The 24,551-nt window shown below is 41.9% G+C and overlaps 1 protein-coding gene across 1 annotated transcript in view; it reads left to right on the top strand.

Annotated features, from left to right (window-relative positions):
* PIEZO2 (piezo type mechanosensitive ion channel component 2) overlaps positions 1,039-24,551 on the top strand; it is a 296,323-nt gene continuing 272,810 nt past the window's right edge. The window contains exon 1 of the mRNA XM_021388274.1: positions 1,039-1,223. Coding sequence (XP_021243949.1) covers positions 1,160-1,223 — 64 coding nt within the window. The 5' untranslated portion in view covers positions 1,039-1,159. The remainder of the gene's footprint in view (positions 1,224-24,551) is intronic.

A 24,551-nucleotide genomic window follows, 5' to 3' on the forward strand; every position in this document is an offset into this window, starting at 1 on the left:
CACCTCACATGAGTGGGAGGATTGCAGTATGTTGCCCAAGATTAAGCGGACTTTGATCTGCATTAATAACACCATTAATAGCTCTCTACTGCACTGCTATTTCAGCCCCCACTTTACTCAGCACACTTTACCCAGGGACACCAGCAGAGCCTCAGAGCGGCCCCTTTTAAACCTGCAGCACTTAAACCGACAGTGGGCTGCAAACAGGGGAAAGTTTTCCAGAGAAGTCAAATATGAGGGGTGTTCCAAAAGTAATGCCTCTTATTTTATGATGTTGGCCCACGACATCAGAGGCAAATGTTGGTGGTATGGCAGTAGAGATTGAACCTTCCCACCAGTATTCTGTTTATGGAGACCAAACAGTGGATGTGAGCACAGTGAAAGCTGGACTTCATCGGCAACTGTTTCATAGCAATGGTCACAGCAGTTGTGAACTATTTGGTCACTTCTACTGGTATAGATGCTTTTCCATGCAGGCTCTCGTTTATCGCTAGCAAAAATGCATAGCTAATGGCGGCGACTATACTGAAAAATACTGTTTTGTATCTGAGAATTTGCTCTATCAAGTAGTGTTATTGTGCTTTTTGTAGCTGTAGTACTTTTCATAGAAAGAAGTAGGAGGCGTTACTTTTGGAGCGACCCCCGTTCATTCCCAGCGACCTCAGATCTGTTTTATTTTGTTCTTCCAGGTGGCAGTTTTCTTGTGCCCTCAGCTGGGCGGGTGAAGCCTGGGGCGGGACGCCAGCAAATTAAAGTTAAAAAAAGAAAAAAGAGTGAAACAAAAAAAGGAGAAAAAATGAAAGAAATGTCACGTAAGGAGAAGGAGAACCCCCCAGGAGGAGCGCTGCGGACGGACCCCAAGCTCTACGGGGCATCGAGGTGGGGGCCGGTTCCACTGAGCGCGGCGGAGGAGAAAGAGGAGGAGGAGGAGGAGGAGGGCAGCGGGAGGCGGGCGCGGAGCCCCGAGGGGGCGGGCGTGTGCGTGGCCCGGGCCGGGTGCGGCGCGGCGCTGCCGCGGGATGCGGCGGGAGGCGGGAGGCGGCTGAGGCGGGGACGGGCGATGCTCCGCCGCCGCGGCGGCTCCGCGCACGGCCGGCCCTAGAGGAGCGCACCCAGGGACGGCTCCGCGGCCGCCCGGCCGACATCCTGCCTTGGCGCGATGGCCACCGAGGTGCTGTGCGGGCTCACCTTCAGGCTGCTGCTGCCCGTGTGCCTGGCTGCCGGTACGTCCCTCCGCCCCGCCGGGATGCTCCCGTTCCACGCGGCTGCTCCCGCACTTCTTTTTCCCGATAAACTTTCGACTTCGTGTCTCCCCCGTATTTCTTAGCCGCTCTCGTTATTCCGTGTCCCCGCGCTATCATTACCGTCCGTTCTCGCCGCCGGGGCTCCTCCGCTCGGGAAAGCCTCCTCAGGCGACCGTGCCCCAGCGTGGGAGCGGCGCGGGGCGTCCCGGCTGTGCGAAGCTCCCCGGGAAAGCGCGCAGCACTTTCTCTCATTTACGGAGGTTTTCGGGAGGATTTCTTTCTTTCTTTCTCTTTTTTTTTTTCCTTTTCTTTTTCTGTTTTTCTTTTATTTATTTATTTATTTATTTTTTGAGAGAGAGAAATTTCAGTTTATTAAAACGCGTTACTTAGCAGGCAGCCATCCAGAGCAGGAATTATTTTTGGACGTAGAACCGCGGTGCCCAGCCGTGGGTGAACGCGTTCGTATCGCTCCCTGCTCTCCGAGTTTTATTCAGCGCGAAACTTGGAAGAAAGAAAGCGGGGCGGCCGCTCGGCGGGACCGCGCTGTGCCGCGGGTCGGAGCTCAGTGGGGCCGCGGGGGCGGGCGGGAGCCACGGGCGGGAAGAGCCGGGGCCGTGCGCGCAGCCCGAGGGCAGCGGCTCCCCTTGTGCCGGGGGGCAGCGAGCGGCTCCCGGAGCACACGGCTCTGCCCTCGAGGAGCCCCGCGACCCCAACATCTCCCTCACCCTCAGTGGCTGGGATGGAGGCAGCCACCAGCCGCTAGTAGTGCTCGCTGCCCCTTGTGAAGGGGGCTCGGCGGCCACCAGCGGGGCTGGAGGGGGCATGATTGCACGGGCTGCTGGCAGAGGGTGAGGGGCCCCCTCCTGCTTTCTGACCATCTCCACGCCTATGGGTCAGTGGCTCGGTGGCCGATGTGCGGGAGCTGGGTGGTGGATGGGGCAAGTGGTGGGGTGCCCTCGAGGCCACAGGATGGTGGTGCCAGGCAGACCGCCAGCAGGGTGTAGGGCATCCCAGTGATTGAGACTCCTCACGGCTCATCTGTGTTTTCCTTAATCAAGCAGAAGGTGGCTGGATTATGGATGGGAATGCTGTGGAAAATCGTGTAGGGAGAGGGAAAGATGATAGAAATGAGTTGTGTCAAGGTGGGTTTTGTTGGTGTCTCCTGACACTGTGGTATCTAGCTGTGGTTTTGCAGTAGTGGAGGAGTTGTTCTGCTGGGCGCTCACTCGTGGTGGCTTTCACCACTCTTTCTGTATCACAAGAAGTTCAGATAAAAAGGTTTTGCAGTCCTGACTCCTGATGCTCAGTCATGCAGAGGTACTTTCGCATTGCAGTAATACCTCCACCCCTGAGAACTGATGTCAAAAATTGCTTATGGTCATAAATCTTCATCTGAAGATTAACTGAAATGTAAACCCTCAAGATTTTACATACTGTCTTGAGTCTGAAAGGAAATTCTTCTGCAGAGCTTTTGGACCCAGTGATCTTGTTCAGCTGCACTTGAGAGAGGAATTAGTGACAGGACACCAGCTTCTCGCACGCCTCAGTGTGCAGTGTCTGTAGGTGCTGTGCCCTCACCCCATGACCTTCCCGCAGCAGGCCGCTTGCTGGGCTGAGGCCCGGCCCTGCTGTCCGCACCACTCTGCTTCTCTGCCCACACCTGAGCAGCCCTGAGCCAACGCGCTGCTCCTCCCAAAGCTTCAAGGAAGTGCTTCGTGGGCTTCTGGAAAAAGGCTCTTTAGAGTTCATATATCACAGTGATGGTTATTTGTATGGCTTAAGGTGAGGTTACATCCGGAGCTGAACAGCTGCCACCAGGACTCGCTGCGCCGCAATGCCTCGTGTCTCCTGCCCCTGTCTGGGCAGTGAGTGTGTGCAGCTGTGCCAGGAGGGGGAAATGCGGAGCTTTTCATTGTGTTCGGGGTCCGTGTGGCTGTGATTTAAAATGATAAATGGCTGCAGTCTCTCACTGGGGTAGGGTTTGCTGTTCTGTTTCTAACTGGGCTGGAGAGCCCCGAGGAGGTGTGTGGAGGGGAATGGCAGCCGGGGCACACTCATTAAAAATAACGTATCTGCCAAGATGAAATATGAGTCCTTAAATACTTAAAAAATGGTTAATGTTTTAATTCCTTAATACTTCAGTATTTAATTTGATTTACTTTTAAAATAAAGCATGTCATCTTTGCTGGTATGAAATACTTTCCAAACTTTGAAAATAGCACATACTTGGGAGTACACAATTTATTGTAAGAACATTTTAGGATCAGATCTGAAGTGCTGAAGAGTGTCACCTTGTGTGGGGAACCCTTGGTGTGTTCACTTACAGCTCAGAGTGAAATGTCTGGGGTGGCTGCTGAAGACAGGAGATATAAAATGTCCAAAATAAATGACTTTCAGTGCTTGTCCCCTTCTGGCTTCAGGGCTGATTCACCATCCTCTTATTTTCATGACAAAACGTTCTGCTCAGTCTGCTGTGGACCTGGGGCTTACGAAACAACTGACGGGAGCACGAAACTTCTTTGCAAATCAAGTTCTGTGCTCTGTAATAAGACAGAGGTTTGGTTCTGTGTTTGTTTTTAGTGAGATTAATGCAATGTGATATGCCCCTGTATCGCAGTAATACAATGCTGAAAAAACAAATGACAAATTAGGGGGACAGGGGCCAAAGAGCTTTTGGCAATCATGGTGGGAAGTGTTCACTTAAGTTTTTTATTAAGTTTTTATTTGTAAGTTTTTATTTTATTTATTTAAAGCTTGAGTCTTAGCATAAGTCTGCTGCTTCTTTGTTGCTTATATGAACTTCAAATGTGCAAAACGTTATTTGTCTCTCTCTGAACTCAGACATCAAAACCATCTTTCCCTAATTGCTTTTCTTGATTCATAAAGACTCGAACCACAACATTGTGGTTTACATCACTTGATAACAATTTTTAATTATTCTGTGTCCAATCGTTTTCATTCACGCACAATTCATTAGTTTTGTTTTAAGGAAAATATTAGTGTTTTCAGATGGTACTCTGGAAAAAATGCTGGAAAAAAGCTTCCCCTGGTTTCTGACTGCTGAATTGCACGTTATCGGCAGATTGGCTTTCGGAAGCCAGCTCCAGCCCAGGCACTTCCCAGAAGCTGCATTTGCTTTCTGAACTTTTGAATTTTGACCAAGATGAGGTAAGAACTGTAGGAGCTTTGAGAACGCTGTTTTCCTTGTTGGTGGTTTTATTTTGTTTGTTGTTGGGGGGTGAGCACAGGTATTAGTATTTGGTAAGTGGCAGAAGGTTAGAAGAAAATACCTCAAAGAGTTTTTCTGGGTGACAAAGTTCAGCTCTTGACTGGAAGTTTCCACTTGTTTCTTCAAGCCACGTCTTCGAACTCCTGGTAGACGGTGGAATTGCTTTTAGTTCTCCTTTCAATGTGTGTGATTCATCAGAGAGATATTGGATGAATCAGAATGATCATCTCTTCAGGACATCAGCAACGTATTAACGTTGAATTTTTGTAAACATAGACAGTATTTTCAAATTCAGTCGTTGGATTGGCCTCCTGAGCGCAGCCAGTGGGATCCAGGTGTTTATTCTGCCTTTGAAGGAAAAAATAGGTTCCAATGTGCGTGGGGCAATTTGGCTTTTCTGCTTAAATTAACAAGCACAGATGGAAAATTTGGAGGGGAAATACCTATGTTGTTTCATTAGCAGGTACTCAAATGCTGCTCAAATTATATGTTTTAAAGAGCATTTCAGAACGCAGCACCTCCCTCTATGCTTTGATGCTTTGAGTTGTTACTATGCACTTTTGAGTTGTTACTATGCACTTTTTCTACAGAGCATAACAACTGTAACATTAAAACAAGGCTGTGGAGGCAGTGAACTGTGTCATGCTCTATTATTTTTTGAGTGCCTGGAGGTGGCTGTTTAAAAATGGTGCTACAATACGACATGGTGTAGCAGTTTGCAGGTGGCGGTGTGGTTTCTGTGTGTCAGCTCGTACAGGTGATGTTACGCCACGGTGATGACAAAGCAAGTCGTGACGCAGGACCACTCGGACTGGAGGAAAATCTGAGCAGTGACATTGTATGTGACAGTACATACAGGTGCATGTATGTATATCCACAGGCATCAAAAGATGCCGATGTATTTTTAAAGTTGAAATGAACTTCACTTAGGCTGCAAATGTGCTGCTTGTTAACTCTTTAAAACTGTCCAGCTACTGAAAAAAGGGCAAAGAAAGACCAAACTGATCTGTGTTGTGATAGTGGGGAATATTTATTATGGTGTTCTGAGAAGAATGATAGAGAACAGCATGAGAGAGATTCACATAGACTTCCTGTTACATTTTAAAACCCTGCTGCTGTCCCAGAACACTCATAAAAATGTTGGTTACATCAACAAAAAGTCTAGGAAGCACTTAATGGGTAGCAAGCTAAAAAAACCCTGATAAACGTAAATGCCAGTTTGCACGAGGGATCCTAAAATGGCTGTTAGGTTTCCTTCCCCTCTTCAAGTGTTTTAGAAATACATCTGGCTTCTTTTATGAAGGGAAGTTTTGCTGTTTACCTAGTTCATTGGGAGCAGGTGAAAGGTGTCAAGAGGAAGAAATTTATGCAGCCTTGCAGGAACAATATTTTCCATGCTGGTAGGCAGGGGCTTAGATTTTCTTGTGCACAAAAAACAAGTGTTGTTAACATCTGATTGGCTTCCATTTTAGGTCAATTAGAATCCAGACAGCAGTGTTTTGGGGAGAGTGGCGAGGCAGCATTCGCCTGCTCTAATGCTCTCTGCAGTCATCTCAGGGTGACTGTGACCACCTCGATCTGGCACACAGGCAGGGAAAGCTCTCTGAAGATACATCTCACTAAAAAGGGGGATGAAATACCTACCTTTAAGTTCATACCACCTGCACTTATTTATGCTAACAGTTCTGTTAAGTGACTTGAATGCACATAATGGTTAAGATGAAATGTTTACAGAGCTACAGATTTGTCCCACTTGGCCACGTGGGTGCCTTTTTCTACAGACAGTGCTGAGACTTTGCATAGAAACCAGCAGGAAGCTGTTGATTCTGGACTTTCTTGGAGAGAGCAAGCAACTTTCCTTGTGTCTGCAGGGTCTGGGGGGAGAGCACACCAAGCCTTAGGCAGGGCTGTAGGGGCTCTGAGCAACCTGATCTTGCTTTAGGTGTCCCTGTTCATTGCAGGGGAGTAGGACTAGATGGCCTTTAGTGGTGCCTTGCAACACAAACAATTCTACGATTTATTTGTTGTGCTGCAGCTCATGGTTGTCATCTACAAATCAGGCTGTGCGTCACATTCCTTCTCTGTCACTAGAACTGCAGGGACAAAACTGAGCCAGGAGCTGGTTCTTATGTCAGTCGAAACATAGAATGAGGTGATAGAACTCAATCTATTTTGGGAGAAGAAAGCTCATTTTGGAGACAATTTTTTGAGGTGAGAATGGTGCTGTTATTGCATTTGTGGATGTGTAGCTACATTTCTTTACTAGAAGTCTAAAAATGGGAGAGATAACCGCCAAAGCACTAAGATCATTGTGTCGTGCATCTCTACCAGGGTGCTAGCAAAGGAGACCAGCTTAAGACCAGCTGGTGCTGCCACAGCAACAGTGGGCAGGGGAGAGAGAGTATTTAATGGGGTGGTATCTGAGAGGATCTTCAGAGGTTGCAGTCCGTAGCAGTAACACCTTTTGCACAGGCATGCAGAACTGCTGGATGCCCATGCTCCACCTTCTCTTCATCTCTTTTTTCACACTGCTGTGATGGTCCTTGAGAATTTGGAGTGTCCTGTTTTGAGGAAAACCTTTTACATGAGGGATACCAGTAATGGCTTTCCTCTGTTGGACTCCAGCACTCCAAGAAAAAGCCTGTTTGAAACAGGTTTCCTGTCATGGAGAGTTGTGTCAGCAAGTGTTAATGAAGGAAAAAGCCCGTGTAGCCACATAGATTGTGTAAGCCTTAATAATTTCTTCAGGTGGTTCTAAAGATACTGGAAGCGTGACTTCGCTAAGCTACTGAAAGGATGCATGGCATTATTTTCTTCCTGTGCTACAGCAGACTGGCCGATATTTGTGGCTCAGTTGTCTCCTATCTGTTTTGTAGGGTAAAACAGTTATCTGCAGCTTTACTTTCATGGTGATCACAGCTCCTCATTGCTGTCATCCCAGTGGTTCTCTGAAGCTAAGCAGGGCAGAAGCCAGCAGCGTGCAGATAAGAGGTTTTCAGAAAATATTCATATTTTGGTGGCAGAAATATGAGGGACAGAGTCTGCTGATTCTTGTCCTGAGAGGAACTGGCATTCTGGGGGTTGCTTCGTCAGATGAGCCAGCTAAAACTGTGAATATTTAAAAGAAAAAGCCCACGAGTTGAGTTATACAATATCTTTATTTTGGAGTGTACTCTTTGATGCATTACGCTCAGGATGTGGTTGAATTAATGGACTTTGTCTGAGTCTTACCTGTCCATTTCCTGTCCTGAGTAGGTAGTAGTAAAACCCGAATGTCACATAAAGGTTGCTATTCTGTGTCTTGATTTCTTGTATTTCATTAATTCTGAGCTGTGATGTTAGCTTTGATGATATCCTGTAGCAATCATTACCGTGGGTGAACTCTGCTGCAAATAAAAAGGAATACTCTTTAATTCGTTTTCAGTTTGTTGCCTCAGTAAATAATCCTTTGGATGGGAAAAAGTATGTATAATCACTTAAATCAACAACAGTCTAGTGTTCTGTTTACTCTAACACTTTAGAATAACATTTACAAGGCATAAAATCAACCGTTAAGATTAACTGTAGAAATTAACAGCTCTGTGTTTCCTATCAGTTGTCCAATTCTGAAGAGAAAGAGATGAGGATTACACAAAAACCACCCCCACAAATAAGGAGTTCTGGGACAGGCTGCTTCTACAATTGGAGTGATCACGGCACGGCGTAGCACCGCTCCTCTGAGCTCATTCATGCAATCTGCAGCTTGGAAGCTCTTCTTGGAAATGAAGTAAAGCTTAAAGAAGCAAGTCTGTGTGTTTGTGAGTGATACACCAATCACTCCCCTTCTGGCAAAATATTATAAAGCACAGGACTGCAGACATTACATACTCTGTCTACTGTTTCCAAGACACTAATTCGTTAATGTAGGTTGACAGAACCATAACTTAAAACTGAAATGTTTAAGTGGTATTAGAGTGAGGGTCAATTTTGCCCCTTGTTCAGAAGTCACATAGGAGGCTGCAAATTATTTCTCTAACTGATAAGGATCACATAGGAGGCTGCAAATTATTTCTCTAACTGATAAGGATGTGTGCACAGGATTCTCACTGTGCTGAGGGATGCAACAACTCTACTTGAGTCAAGAGGTGCTAAACAAGTGCTGTCTTGTCCCTAGACATGTCAATACCATGCAACAAACTGTATGCTGATGGGGTTTTTTTGATAGAAGATACATTACTAGAGAAATTAGATCTTGAGTAGTTTGTGGAATAAATTTTATCAAATGCCTTATGCTGGAAGACATGTAATCCAAGATGCAAGTGTAAGTTTAGCCTTAAATTTTGGTTGAGCTTATGCCAAATGCAGGAGGAGTCTGAAAGGCTAAGGAAGGACTGATCAGGGGAAATTAAGTCCTTCTCTGAATGTATAAATCTCCCATTGTAAAAAGTAATGCTGATTATAATGTTGGTATCACTGGTATTATTGGTTTGCTTGTAGGGCAAATCACCTGCTAACCTCTAGCAATCAAGTACAGTGATATTTACTCTGAATTTCTTTTCAATACATGGTCATAAATTAGAAAATGTCTGGGATGTGAAAAATGTTTGCATAGAGGCTGCACCTGTTTGGTGTGTTGTGTTTTTCTTCCCTTGTTATACTCGTGGCTTTTTATGACATCTTCCAGAAGAGCAGTTTCCCAGCTGCTGAGAATAGATTGATTCATAAGCCAAAGGCAAGTGAGAGAAATTTGTCTTCTATAAATCCTGATTTATGTAGAAAACTTTTACAGTCATAAATAAATATTAGGTCATGTTGTCATTTTGTTGGCCTCCTTCTATGAGAGTATTGTTAGACAACATTCGTAGCTGCACTGCAATTGCTGAAATGTGTTTCAATTCGTTGGTCCTTCTCTCAATGCCTACAATTTGAAAACCTGTCATATTATATTCCTTAAAGCTGCATTTTTGTAGCACAGATACTTCTAACCACTTCTACAAGACAACAGCCTGAAAAACACCTCATATTAGCCTTTTGAAGCTTTGTCAGAGACCACATCACTTCCTGGGACATGTGTACTGCAGGGCATCTTTTAGGAGGAGTGTTTTTTATGCTGGAAGTGCAGGTTTTGATTTCCTTTCCACACTTTTGCACGAGCCACTGATAACATTGGCATTTTCTTTGAGGGCAAAAATTCTATGTATCTGTGTAGATATTCATCATCTCTAAGTGCTAGTTTCCTTCAAGTGATAGTGCTGTGTGTCAAAGGATTCTGCTGTGCCATCAGCTTGAGAAGCTGCATGATGTTTTTGATTCTTCCTTCTCCTTTTCTTCTCTAGGCATTTAACACACCAAAGTACTGCTTAACTTCTAAGAAAGCTCTATGAAGCATGGCCTGTGTCTCTTATTTGTTAGCTAAGTGCTAGGCATGTGTATTTGCAGTATAGTGCTATGTAAATAATAAGTACCATTTCCATAGCTTGTTTTCTCAAAATTGAAAAAAGGGAAATCAATAAACCCTTTAAAAATGCTTTGGATAAAGTGCTATTACTCTGCTCTTGAAAACAAAGTTTCTGGTAAAGTTAAAGTCAAATTTAGCACTTCCAACATTTCACTGTCAAATTTAGCAGAACAACAACAACAAAGTCAATCCAATGTAATACTGCACATTGTGGACTATATATTTTAACTGGAAAAACTCTAATCTCCACAGTTCCTTCTTTTCACCATGTTGCTTCTTATAAACCTCTGTATAGGTCTGATGTCATGTTTTCTCTGACTTTGCTGGTGATTTTCTTCTGCAGTCTGATCTGCATTCCCCTTCTAACAAGCAGAATAAAAGCCTCTCATGCGGTTTTAAAGGCATTTTATTAACCATCTTCATACATTTGCTGACTTGGGGAAGTCTTTGTGCTTTCCCTCTATAGTAAGTGAACTACTTCTTGCCTAGTGTGACAAATCTTTCTTTTTCTTAACTTTTTTTTTCTTACCGTGTGGTATGTTGGTGAGGACCTTTGGCCTTTATTGGGCAATATTTTCTCTGTCCATATTACTATAAAAGTGTATTTCCCTTCATGCTGCCTGGACAAGGCCTTTCATATCCCTGGTGTGTGTTTGGAAGCCTTCCTTATGCCAGCCTGGCTGTGCTTGTTAGAGTGGCAGACCATAAGTCTCAGCTGACAGCTACGTAACCTTCATATTCCCCAAGATAAAGCACAGAAAACATGATGAATTGGGGTTGAAAAAAGCCTAGTCAGCGACGCAAACCTTATTTACTCTGCACCACACAAACCCTAAGTTTGTTCTGAGCTCCTTTCAAAACGAATCCAGTAATTGACTTCATCTCCTTGTTTGATGGCTGGTTCCTTTTAACTGCAGACCCTGTAATTCTTAGAAGGGTTAGTGTTCAGAGAAATTTATTCTCCTTCACTTTTCTACAAGGGATGCTTTTGTCATGGAAGAAGTCCCACATTGGAGAAAATGGATCCTATTTTACAATTTCATGTCCCAGTACAACTTTTCTCCCATGCTCTAATCTTTTGATTTGTTTGACCTCGAAACACAGTGTCTGTGTGTATGCTCTGAAGCAAACCGTGGTACAGGAAATACTGTGCACATGTAAAATGCTAGTGACACAATGCATCTTAAAATATCCTTCTGTATTGTTCAGCTTGTCATACATTTATTCACATTGAACTGAATTAACAAACTCAATCACTGTGCCCATTAGTGTATATAAACACCAAAAACTTTCTCACAGCTTTTTGTTGTCATTTGCAAATACAGCATCATGGCTGGTCGAAGACCTCTAAGTATGTTTCTCATTAATTTCCTGAGAGCAAAGATAAACACACTTTTTTGTGTGCGTTTCAGCAGACCGTTGTAGTTTATTATACTATTGTGATTTTATACAGAAATTGCTTTAAGATATAATAGCCTCATGTGAAATAAGCCACCATCAACTTTTGGAAGCAATAATACGCCACTCTTGGTGCCTACTATGCATTTATTGTAGCATGCGGACATACTGAGGAGTGTAAGACAGCCCCACTGTTCCATCTTCAGGGTCTAGAAGTGAGTGTGGGCCTAATCATTTAACAATGTATCCCTTACTGTAAAGAAGTACATATTAAAATGCAGAGGAGAGGTGATGTATGAATCTTGCTTCCTACAAATAGGCAGCTGTATGGGCTGTAGGAAGGAAATAGCAGAAACTCCAATATGTCAGTGGTGTGCCCCAGAGGATGAAGCAGTTTGAATGGCTAGAAGTGCAGAAGGGGGAGAGCTGTTCTTTTCCTGACAGCTCTGTCCCCAGTTACTATACATGGGGGAATTCCATTTGCTTCTTTCCTCTGTGGAGGAAGCTGTTTTCCTGTTGCCCTTGAAACATAAACGTGATAGGATTATTCCAACAGTATACAATATTGCAAACAGAAAGGAAAAAAAATCTTATTACCAGAGTATCCTGCCTGCATAGTTAACACATTTATCATTGTCAAAATACAATGAAATAAGAATATACCAGTTGTTTAAAATAGTAAAGAATGAGCAAGCTGTGCCACTAAAACCAGCGTCTGTTCTGAGGAGTTAGAATAATATTCTCCTGCAGGGCAAGTAATTCCTTAGTTATTCATTTTGGGTTTCAAACACATTCTTCTGAAGCACTTGAAGTTGGCTACTCCTCATGCAAGGTTTCTGTGATGACTATCAGATAGGTTCTGCTCTGTCTCTTTGTCTCCCTCTTCACAGTTTTCCAGAGCCTTTCAGGAAGCAAGGGACCACATGAGGTCTCTTCTGCAACTTTCTGCCTAATGCAGGGTCAACTCTGAATTTAAACCATGCTGCTCAGGCCTTTTTCTTTTTGTGTCCTGTAAATCCCGCAGAGTGGAAGTCTACAACCTCTTTCCATGCTTAATTTTTCTCACAATGATTTTTTTTTTCTTTTCCTCCTTATAGCCTCACAGCCTCCTGACTTCAGTTTATGATCACTGCCTCTCAGTATGTACCTTAGTAAAGTGCCTGGCTCCATCATCACTATAGCATTCCCATTGGTGTTGGGGGGCTCCTGTGATGTGCCCCTAAGCTGTCTTGTCTCTGGTATGAATGAGCACCAGTCCTGCAGCTTCTTCTCAAAGAGCTTTAAGCTCTAACTATCTTGGGGGATCCATGTATTTATTAGCTTGTCAACGTATTTCTTGTCCTGGTGCAGGCCAAAATTAGATGAGGTACTCCGCAGAATCATAAAATCACCAAGGCTGGAAAAGACCTTTGAGATCGTCCAGTCCAACTGTCCACCTATTATCAATATTTCCCCACTAAACAGTGTCCCTTATCTAAACATTTCTCGAACATCTCCAGGGACGGTGACTCAACAACCTCCCTGGGCAGCCCATTCCAGCACCTGACCACTCTTTCAGAGAAGAAATTTTTCCTTATATCCAACCTGAATCTTGCCTGGAACAACTTGAGGCCATTCCCTCTAGTCCTATCACAGGTTACACAGGAGAAGAGATGGACCCCCACCACACCACAACCTCCTTTAAGGTAGTTGGAGAGAGCAATGAGGTCTCCCCTGAGCCTTCTCTTCTCCAGACTGAACAATCTCAGTTCCCTCAGCTGCTCCTCATAAGTCTTGTGCTCCAGACACTTCACAGCTTCATTGCTGTTCTCTGGACATGCTCCAGGGCCTTGATGTCTTTCTTGTAGTGAGGGGCCCAAAACTGAACACAGTACTCAAGTATGGTCTCACCAGAGCTGAATACAGCGGGATGATCACTTCCCTGCTCCTGCTGACTACCCTACTTCTGATACAAGCAAGGATGCCATTGGTCTTCTTGGCTACCTGGACATACTGCTGGCTCATGTTCAGCTGAGCATTGACCCCCAGGTCCATTTCTTCCACACAGTCTTCCAGCCACTCTGCCTCAAGCCTGTAACATTGCCTGGAGTTGTGGCCTATGTGCAGGATCCAGCACCTGGTTTTGTTGAACCTCCTCCCATTAGCCTCAGCCCAGTGGTCCAGCCTGTTCAAATCCCTCTGAAGGCCCTTCCTACCCTCAGGGAGATCGGCACTTCCTGCCAGCTTGGTGTCATCTGCAAACTTACTGAGGGTGCACTTAGTGCCCTCATCCATGTCATCGATAAAGATATTGAACAGGACAGGCCCCAGCACCGACCCCTGGGGAACACCACTCGTGACCGGTCGCCAGCTGGATTTAACTCCATTCACCACCACTCTCTGGGCCCAGCCCTCCAGCCAGTTCCTTACTCCGCAAAGAGTGTACCTGTCCAAGCCATGGGCTGCCAGCTTCTCCAGGAGAATACTGTGGGTGACAGTGTTGAAGGCTTTGCTGAAGTCGAGGTAGACCACATCAACAGCCTTTCCCTCATCCACCAGGTGGGCCACTAGATCATAGAAGGAGATCAGGTTGGTCAAGCAGGACCTGCCCTTTGTGAACTCATGCTGGCTGGGACTTATCCCCTTTTTGTCCTGCACATGCTGTGTGATCTCACTTACTCTAGGACTGCTTTAATAAGGGCTTGGTAGAGGGGAATAATCACTTCCTTTGTCCATTCTGCTGTTGGTAGAGCCCGGTAGCTGAAGTTGAATGCCACAGGTAAAATCTCATCCCAAAATGTTTCGCCTCCTTCAGTGTAAGAAAAAGTATATAGTGGCCATTTTTATTGCTTCCTAAAAGAAATACAAAACAAAACAACTTCGAAGCTTAGATCAAAGGATCATAAGTAAAAAAAGGCTGGTGTTGGGTACTACAACTTAACAGTCAGCATTTGTATTCAGAGAGAACTCGTAGGAATTTTTCTGTCTCATTTTTGATTTAAGGACTAAAGTATTTCGTCTTTACCGTAAGTCCTAGACTGTCTCTACTTCCATGAAGTAGGTGCCCAAGCATGCTCTGAAAGCTGTCTTGGTTCTGGCTTTTGGATTTTGTTTTCAAACTGTATAGCAGCAGGTCATGGAAATACTGCTGTGAGGAACAGTTTCCTCAATCTTTCTCTAGGCTCAATGGTACCTCAAATCATAGAGTCCCAGTTTTCACTCTTGGTTTTAAAAATAAATTAAAAAAAAAGACACATAGCCACAACTATTATCTGTAAGACATATTTTGCCATTTCTTAACACATACAATATGCATCCAGCGGCTCAAGAAGTTTGAACACATGTTTCTTAGCTGGAAGTGCTGATTATTAATGAATATTATTCTGTAACATTGGCACAGTCATCTGTCACTGATTTGTAATGAACAAAATGATAAATTAATAGGTCTACACCATTTCTTCTTAATTTCCAGAACTGTCAATTGCTGGCAGAATGAAAGGAGCTAACTAGCCAGTAAATTATTGGCATGATTTTTGAAGAAATCATGCTCACATACTTTAGTATTTTTAATTAGTCAGTATTTCTTGTTATTCTGCAAATCACTGACAGCTAATTTGTTTCAAAACCACAGGAAAAAATCTGTTCTGAATGTTTCTGTATTGCATTCTTTTCTCCTAGATGATCTCCGTCCCATGCAGGATTGACAAATTACTTCTAGCAGTAGTTATTTTCCTGTTGGGTTGCAATTTTGAAACAAGTATTTGAAAAGCTGGCTTGCACTTCGGATATATGAAACACTTGGTGGTAGTCATTCAGAGAACCTGTTGTATTGGGCTTATAGGTTCAGAAGAAGGAATTGCTGCCAAACTTTTGCCTGAATACCACTAGGTTTATTTATTTATTTGACTGCAGTTTAGCTAACTCTGCTGTCTTTAGAGGATCCATCTAGTGTATGTTGGAAATCCTCCTCCGTGATCTCTTTCATTTCAAAAGAAGTATGGGAGAAGTTGCAGATTAACCTTATAAACGTTGGAACTGTTCGTTACATGTAGCATAGCTAACCTTTCGTTGGTAAAAGGCAAGTTGCTGCTATCGCAGGTTGCATGCAGCTGGCTCTTCTGCTGTTCTGCCCTTAGGTAACAGACAATTTTAATATGGAGAACAATAATTGATGTGGTATACTTGTAGCAGCCCAGATGACTTTCCTGAGGGCTATTTATGCTGTTAACTAGCATAATTGTGGGAAACATCCTCACGCTAGCTTGTAGCTTAGTATTTACATTTTTCTCTGCCTGCATCTGTTGCTCCTTCCCTTTGTTAAAAGATAAGCACTCACCTCCACAACACTACAAATAAAATGCATACTATTTCAGCTGAGGATTTCATTGCATCAGCAACAAAATAAAGTACTTTTTTACTTTGGTTGCCACATTTGACAGCATGTTTAATTCATCCATTGGTAATCATGTTGTTTTATTGCAAGAACACTTTCTTTCCTACATTTTAAAGTTGTACGCACTGAGAAGAATCAAGATAAAGTGTGTTCTAAAAAGAGTTGCAGAAATACTGGTAATTTTAGCTTTAGAATTTCGTAACAATTGTGTAAACAAAAATGTGTTCAAGTATTTCTTATATTCTAGTAAGTAGCATTTGTGACTATTCTAGCATGCAGTAGTAGAAAAAGAGCTAAAACAGATGCTCCTGACTCTCAGAATTGTCAGACTTCATGTAATTTACTGAATCATGCTTGCCTGAGGAACCCATCTTTTCTGCAGATTGGACCTGACAAGTTTCCTGTTTGCATCCCGCATCTGTGTATAAGGAGTCAGTCAAAACTTGTGTAGCTGGCAGAAACAGCATGCTTATTAATAGTATTTAACAAACTAGAATTTCTACTCAAGGTAGTAAGGTAAATCAAACATATGCTGTTTGATTTTGGTATCCAGGATTGGTACACATAAGATTGCTTAATTGATTTTAAAACATACCCTATCAGGCTGGCAGACTCTTTAATGTACACTACAGATGCGTTTTTTTTTTTTAATTATTTTTTTCCTTTTAAAAGTAATCATCCCATAGGCAATTGTCCAAGAACAAATGCTGCCAATGCCAGAGGGTTACTTGGGAGGGCCAGTGCCTTCAGTCCGTGAATTAGGTAACACTTAACATGCCATTCCTTCTTGATAAAGTTCAGTAAATCAAGTAAATCAGAGGAAAACGCTAAACAAAATTAAAAAGAAACTGCTTTTGTTTCTGTGATATGTAACTTCAGATGACCAGTCATCTGCTTGTCATTCCCTTAATTCCTGAGGTATGTGTGTATCTAATTAGGTTGTTTCTTATACTTAGAATAAGAAATATCTGATATTCGGCTTTAAACTTAACAGCAGTGGTCTCTGGTTAGTGCAAGATGTTAACAAATTAATGATGTCATGAGTGTGCACAGTGGAGAAGGAGGTATTGGGAGGGCAATGTTGAGTGCAGGAAAAGGAAAGTGTCTTTCTTGAAGTGTTTAATCAAAATTGTGGGAAGAGATACTATCTATTGTTTGTAAAGCTGTTGTAGCATTTTAGAGTGAAGTTGTTTGTTTCATGATGGTTTTTAACAAAATTCTGGTAGAAAACATTGTCCTTCAAAGGGCTGCTGCTACAGGCTGTATTATTGGCTTTCCTTACAAACAAGTTAAAAGTGTTCCTCTGACTGGAAAAATAGGCTTTGCTGCTTGTGTGGTTTTTTTTGTGTTATTTTTTTTTTCTTTTTCTTCTTCTGTTCTTGTCTGGTTCTATCCACAATAACAGATTAAGGGCCCTCAGGGATGTTGCGTGTTCTGAACAAAAACCCAAGCCAATTGCCTCCATCATTTAATATCCTCCTTTGCACTTTATGTTATGTTTTTTTTTTTTTAATTAACCACATGAAGATTGCATCTCTCATTGTAGTTCACCCCAGTTCATTGCAGTCTGTCAGTTCTGCATTTTAGGATAGTGAAGCTAATTATGTATTTAGATTGCCTCTAAATAATCAATTACTAGTAAGGTGGAGGTAACAAAATAAAAAGTGTTATGAAAGCCTTGCCCTTGTAGTGTTTGAATCTTTGTATCTTGCATTGATTTATCATTTTGAGTGATCAGCATCCCAAAGTACCTGGTTTTTTTTTTCCTTACGAAATGATGTTAGTCAAGTATAAATGAGTAGCACTACTTGAACTGTCTTATAATTTAAAAATTATTGTAGCAAAGATGCAATGGATGAGGTTTCTTTCTGTTAAAATTTCTGGATATTTAATAACAAACAGCCATATCCTAAAAAATTAACTTATACTCTTGTAAGAGAAATCAGAGTCCTGTCTATTTAGCAGGCAGGAGAGAATGCGAGACCTAGCCCCAAATGTATTTCTTAGGTATGTTGATGGAATTCTGGTAATTTGAAAGTCATTACTTTTAATTCACCCAGAAAAATCTGAAACTGGGATTAGGACTACAAGAAAAATCATCTGTGAAAATTTAATTTTATGAATTAGGTGTGAGTATGAAACACAATATGAAACTAACAGTCCAGTAATGGTATTCGTTAGGTACACATGACTAAGACCTGAGTACTGATTATGTGCATCACATATTTGCTGGCTTTTTAGGCAGTAGGAGCTGAAAGGTTTAACATTTGAAGGGTCTCTGTGAGTGGATGTGTATTAGGCAAATCCAAATTTCCTGTGGAAGAACTAGCTAGACACAATGAGATGAAGAAATCTAATTTGTGAAGAGAATAATTTTTTTCACACTGATGTGAGAAAGGTCAGTTTGCTGTGGTTAAATCTGGAAGGTGTGAAGGCAGTTTGTATGGTTCAGAAGGTGGCCAGCACTGCTGGAAACATCTGCTGAGCTGAGGGTCAGCAACAGAGTAACACACGCAGAAAATAACCAGGAGCTGAGTCTAATGACTGCTGCATCTTCCACCAGTGCCCAATGCGAGTGGGCATTGTATCTGCCCAATCTTTCAGTGTCTTCTAAAACTGTACTTGAGAATGACTGTGGAAAGGGGAGTGTGTTTCTCTCCAAAGAGCTCTCTTTTATCAACTTGTGAATGATTTTGTCTGTTAAAATATTTCAGAGATTTTTCTTTTTAAAGTTTGCTTTTATTACAGTGCTTGTGCAAACATCACCATATAAACTGTCCAGCTTACTGGCTGTGACAACACTACTCCTTTTATAAAGAACAAAACTTTGGAGAAGAACATCCAGTGGCATCTTTTGTGCAGCAGTAATGAGATATCTTGTTCATGATGTGGTCTTCATGACTTTACTGACTTCACTGTACAGTACTGAAGTAAATGGGGATTCAGAAATGTGAGATGTAGAAGTACATTATCTAGTTTTACTACTTGAAGCAATCTTATATCCTTCTGTGGTAAATGCTATAAATCAGTGGAAGAAGTATAAAGAAATGTTTGCTCCAACACTAGCAGTGCTAGATGGAAGAGCCTTAACATGCATTGTCCTACCATGTAGTTCTTCTGGGGGACTTCAACCACCCCCGTTATAAGGACAACACAGCAGGGCACCAGCAATCAAAGATTTTCCTGGAGTGCACTGAAAATAATTTCATCTTCCAAGTGATACAGGAACAGTTCTGGAGCCCCCACCACAAGAAGGACATGGAATTGTTGGAGCAGGTCCAGAGGAGGGCCACGAAGATGATCAGAGGGCTGGAGCACCTCCCCTACAAGGACAGGCTGTGAGAGCTGGGGCTCTTCAGCCTGGAGAAGAGAAGGCTTTGAGGAGACCTTACAGCAACCTTCCAGTACCTGAAGGGGGCACACAGGAAAGCTGGTGAGGGACTTTTTATAAGGCCAAGTAAAAACAGGATGAGGGGAAACAGCCTTAAACAGGAAGATGGTAGGTTTAGAGTAGATATTAAGAAGAAATTCTTTACTGTGAGAGTGGTGAGACACTGGAACAGGTTGCCCAGAGAGGCTGTGGATGCCCCCTCCCTGGAAGCATTCAAGGCCAGGCTGGATGGGACTTTGAACAACCTAGTCTAGAGGGAGGTGTCCCTGCCTACAGCAGGGGGCCTGGAACTTGGTAATGTTAAAGGTCCCTTCCAACCCATCCATTCTATGATTCTATGATTTTTATCTATTGGGGGTATATATTTTTTTTCTATATGAGGCGCTTTTGTGAAGAATCAAGATGGATCAAAAGTATTAATATAAACCAACATGGATGAGTGTTGTTTTGGACAGATTTTAGAAGAATAAATGCTTGTGTAAAGCTGTAACTTCAATGGTCTCTCGCTTTTTTCCTTTAGAAACCATATGCCTTTGTGTGGGAGCTGGTCTGCTTCTGAGCTATGCCATTTTTTCGAAAGCAAAAGGTTGTGGTGATTGTATTGCTGTCACTCCAGAAAAACAGTCACCTTCTCTGGAACCAAACTGAGTTATGTTTGAAAAAATAGAAATGGAGTGTAATTTTCTGACCTACTGAATATTGTCACAGGAGAGAATCATTAATGAGGAAGATAATTCTATAATAACGTGATTGTAATTAGATCACATATTTCAGAGTAGTTTAAGCTCATTTTATGAAGGATTTGGAGGCAGGCAAATAAAGGCAGTTAAACAAAGAACACGAAAGAAGGCAAATGGAGTATGAAAAGTGAAAGTACGAAGAATGAGTAATAGGGAAAAGTATAGTGAGAGATGGGGTAGGAAATGGAAGAAGTAGGAAGTGAAAGGTAGAAAGGAGTGAAGAGCTGACTGGCTGGTTTTAAAAGGTCAAGAAAATTAGTAGATGATTTTAAAGAGAAGAATGATATTTGGACTGTTATCAGCAAGGTTGGTGGTCTCTCCATGGTGCCCAAGGCTGAGCAGTCATGAAGGTGATGTGAGTGTCCATCTTCTCAGCAGAGATGAGGGCTCACTATCCTCCCCCAGCTCTGGGGTTCTTGGTGCTCTGGAGTAGCCCCTGCCACATTCTCATCAGAGGAAGACCCTGGCTCTGCATTGTTCAGGCATGGCAACTGGTTGAGTTATCATGGTTTGCCAGTTAAGGCAGTCCCAGTCTCTTGTTTTAAGTGTATTTCACAGTGAACCCAAGGTTTCTGGATGCAGTGAGCTCTGAATTAGGCAGGCAGCCAGTGAGTCAAATTCTTCTTTAATGAGTCAGTGGGTCTTTGGATTGTTAAAGTCACGGGCAGTCTTATCAGCCACAGTCAGCCAGTAATGATGTTTGGGGGTTTGCTTGCCTTGTGGAGAATCTACTCAGTTTTGCCTTATGTCTCTGATGTGTCTTTTATTTTTTGTGCTTTAACAGAAGTATGGTTTTCCTTATGCTTTGTAACAGGCTTAAACAAAAGTCATGACCACACTGAGATACTTCTCATAAATTAACTACATTCTTCTATTCTTCAGGAAATTTGATTTTTCTTGGAAATATTGTCTTAGTCATCTCATATCTCATTGGGTTATGACCTTATTATGCTAGTGCTGCAATTAAATCTTTAATTTTCCTCTTCCAGGAGACATGTAAAAATCATTAAGCAGTGCTGTCATACACTGAAAGAGTATATGCAAAGGCATTTTTTCTGTATTTCATGATATTGCTAGTTGAATTTGAGTTTTAGAAAACTCCTGTACGTCTGTAAAACTTTGATTCTTGTATTATTATTATTTTTTAATTGGAAATGTATTCATTTATGTTTCCTTTTTTTTTGCTCAGAGAGAAATAAGTTACTTATGTCTTAACTCTTCTGTTTCACTTCCTATCTGTGGATTCCTTAAAAACAAAAATCAAAATTCTAACTTGACTTTGCCTTCTCATTTCTACTTTTTTAAAATATGAGTTTCGTAAGACAGAAATTAAAGCGGAATTTTTTTTTGTGATCTCAGGGAGGGAGAAAAACCACAAGATTTTCAAACATTCATTTGCTTTGAGTGTCTTTTATGTTACTGTTTTTGAAAAAACGGACATGTTTATCTTGACAATTGTGAAGTACTGAAATGACATAAACTGTTGCAGCTAGGGCTGCAATGCTCTTGGGACTCCTTAGCATTTTGTCTACTGGGAAGCGGCATCTTTTTTTTATGAACTGCTGGATTTTGTTTCCTATTTTCTCATAAGTGCTATGAAGGGTAGCATAGGCTCATTAGAACAGTTTTACCTAAACATGTTGCTTTGATGTGATACATGCAAAACCTCAAACTGCACTTATGTTTAAACCAAACAGCTGTGCAATGAAAAAGGAATAACTAGTTTTTTTGAAAGTTCCAAATCGTGTATCTTAATCATTCTGATTTGATCGAGGGTATCTGACAGTAAATTCACTAGTAGGTATTCCATTTTTCTGATCGAGAAGGCTGCAGCCTGTGAAAGAAAAGAAGAATTTTGTCACTCTGCATGAAGTGGAAGGTGTATAGTCAGGGAGCAGAAGTGCATGGAGGAAGAGGTAAGTTAATGCTGAAGCTGAGAGGAGAATATGAGTGTGAGCATACAGAGGGAGTCAATAACTGTGGCAGAGGGATTTTACTGATTTGGCAGAAAGGAGGAACAAAGCTTTGAAAGATAAGGATTTATGTAAATGGAATAATGCATCTTCAAATTTGCTCATTTAGGAGGGACTTATAAGAAACTGTCTGTGGGTTTATCTGCACTATCCCCCCCCCCCCCTTTTTTTTTTTTTGGATTCTTGCTTGTGAAAATATCATTTGTATATTTAAATCAATTTTCAGGCCAGGTACAAAACTAGGGATGTGGATTGGCATTTACTGGTGCATAGTAACTGGTTTTGCTTGTTAACCCGTTTTAATGGATTTGCATTAAACTGATAGTATGTTTTTTTTGCACGATGAAGGACAAAAATCTGCTTTTTAAAACTCGTACATTTATGTTACCAATGTCTCAGTGTTAGGCATTGAAAATTGTGCTTACAGCCATTCTTTTGGAATGCTGTTGAACTATCATGTTTCTTTCACCACAGATAAGTTGTAGTCTTGCTAGGCTTTCAGAAGGTGCCGTCCTTGTTACTGCTTTTGTTGTTAAGATAAAGTTGCAGAATGCTAGCTACAAATAAGTGCCCTTTTCTGTTGGGTCTCCAAGGAGTACAGTATGTATTAACAAGAAACAGAGAGCTATGAAAAATGCATGAACTGCCAGGAACTACAGCAAGCAGAGGAGCTGTAAACAAAGCGACAATAACCTGGTACTCTTAGAGAGAGGATCTGACATGGTAAAACATCAACACATCTTATAGCAAAAAAAAAAAAAAAAAAAAAGAAATACAAAAGGAAGACTCTTTTTCTCTCCTGTTTCCTGAAGTGTGACTTCTGTTTTTTTATGTGAGCTTGCGTATCATCTCTGCACTTAAGATGTACTTTGTGAGCACACTTACCACACTTCTCTTTGTGCAGTCTAGGCTAGGCACAAAACTGATTTCTTCAGGGGCCTTCTGCTAGGTGTTCAGCCAACACAGACTGAGACAACATGTGATCTTCACACTGACATATCCAACTTCGCTTTAAAATCAGACTTTTGTGTGACCTTCTCCCTGTCTCCTTGGGAATGCTATTCCAGGCCTTCCCATCACCCTTGCATTGGTCAAATCCTGCCAGTTTCTAATGAAAATTTATTCAGAGCTAACTTGTGCCTTTTTTATTGCTTTGCAAAAATATTCATTTAGCATAAATAGCTTTAGTTCCACGTTCATTCACATCTTTACTATTCTGCCTGTTATTTGTTGGCACCTGGTGTTGCTTCTCCATCCTTTGCTTGACAAAACAATCTGAGCTCTTTTGTGGTTGTGCAAGTCTTATTGTCCTCTGCCTTACTCCTGGTTGAGGGAGGATAACCCAATTCATGTACACATGCCTGGATGGATTCTACTGGTAGTTGGCATAATGGCATTCCTGTCTCCTGCAGCAGTGAAATTATCTGCTAGTAAGTGCTCTTTTCCAGTGTAGCTATGTCATACTGGTGTCATTTGCTCTACTATTAGAGCAAACACTGTTGTTTACAGCCACTTAACCACCATGTACACCAGCATGTGTTTCACCATTAAGCATGTAGACATTCTTTTTTGATATTACTAAACGTAATCCCTTTTCTGTTTTTATCAGTCCTTGTGATCATGCAATGCTTCTGGGAGGCTGAGTTTTCTTTATGTTGACTGTGCTGTGCTATTAGCAAGCTTCAATATCACTCATATTTTTAATGGCCAAGTCAACTAAAAAAAGTAGTAAGAACCATGCCAAGATCTGTCCTTGAGGAACTCTGCTAATAACCTTTCTGCAGCTGGAAAGTATTTCCAGCACTACTCCGGGCACTTCCATTTTACACTTTTAATCCTCGTTTGAATAAATTACATGGGGAATGAATTATCAACCACTTTACTGAAGATGAAATAATAACAAAGACTTAACTGCAGTTGTCTAGGCTGGTTAAGAGCAATGTTATGTAGGTCTTGCTTTGTAAGCCTGCAATTGAGTTTTCTAACTTAGTGTCTTTTTCTTCCTTTCAAAACTTTTGTACAGCTTTACACAGAATCCAAAAAAGGCCGACAACTTTACAACATTCCTTTTTTTTTTTCCATATATATTTGCTTCTCTTCTTATGCTACATCTCCTGATTGAAGAGCTGATGTTTGCTACTAGTTGAGCTTTATTTGTTAATTCTTCCAGTATCGGGGGTAGAGGTTATTTGATCTCTTGGTTTGAACAGATTAAACATTGTTGTTTCCCCAGTGTACACAATTATATAGATCTTTATTATTTTGTTGGTTTCGATGTCCCAAATTAAAAGCAGATAAAGATCTTTATAGGAGATCTCCACCCAGATATATTTTTCCCACCCGGTGATGCTATTTTCTTTAAATTTGTGTAGTCACTGAGCTGAGCTAATTCCTCCCTATCTCCTCCTTTTGGCGAGAGGAGCTTTTCACCAGGCTTAAATTATCATGATGGCAATAAAAATACTAGTAAAATATATTACAGCAGACCTGCTGAATAATGCTAGTGGAGCTGTCAGATGTGTGGCTCTTACATTCTGCAGGCTATTTACTCGCTGTCATTGCTAATGCGCTGCATTGTGGAGCTGGCATGCTCTCATTTCCTCCAGGGGCAACGAAAACAAAGGTGGCATCAGCAGCTGTGCACCTCCATGTGCTAACAGCTTACCCTGCCATTTAGGAGTGGTAGGAGGTGCTGACAGATGGCATGAACGAATCACCTGAGAAAATCACCTGAAAAGAAAACCTTCCTAGCCACATTAACAATTAA

This window comes from Numida meleagris, chromosome 2 (genome assembly GCF_002078875.1).
Source record: "Numida meleagris isolate 19003 breed g44 Domestic line chromosome 2, NumMel1.0, whole genome shotgun sequence".
Taxonomy (NCBI): domain Eukaryota; kingdom Metazoa; phylum Chordata; class Aves; order Galliformes; family Numididae; genus Numida; species Numida meleagris.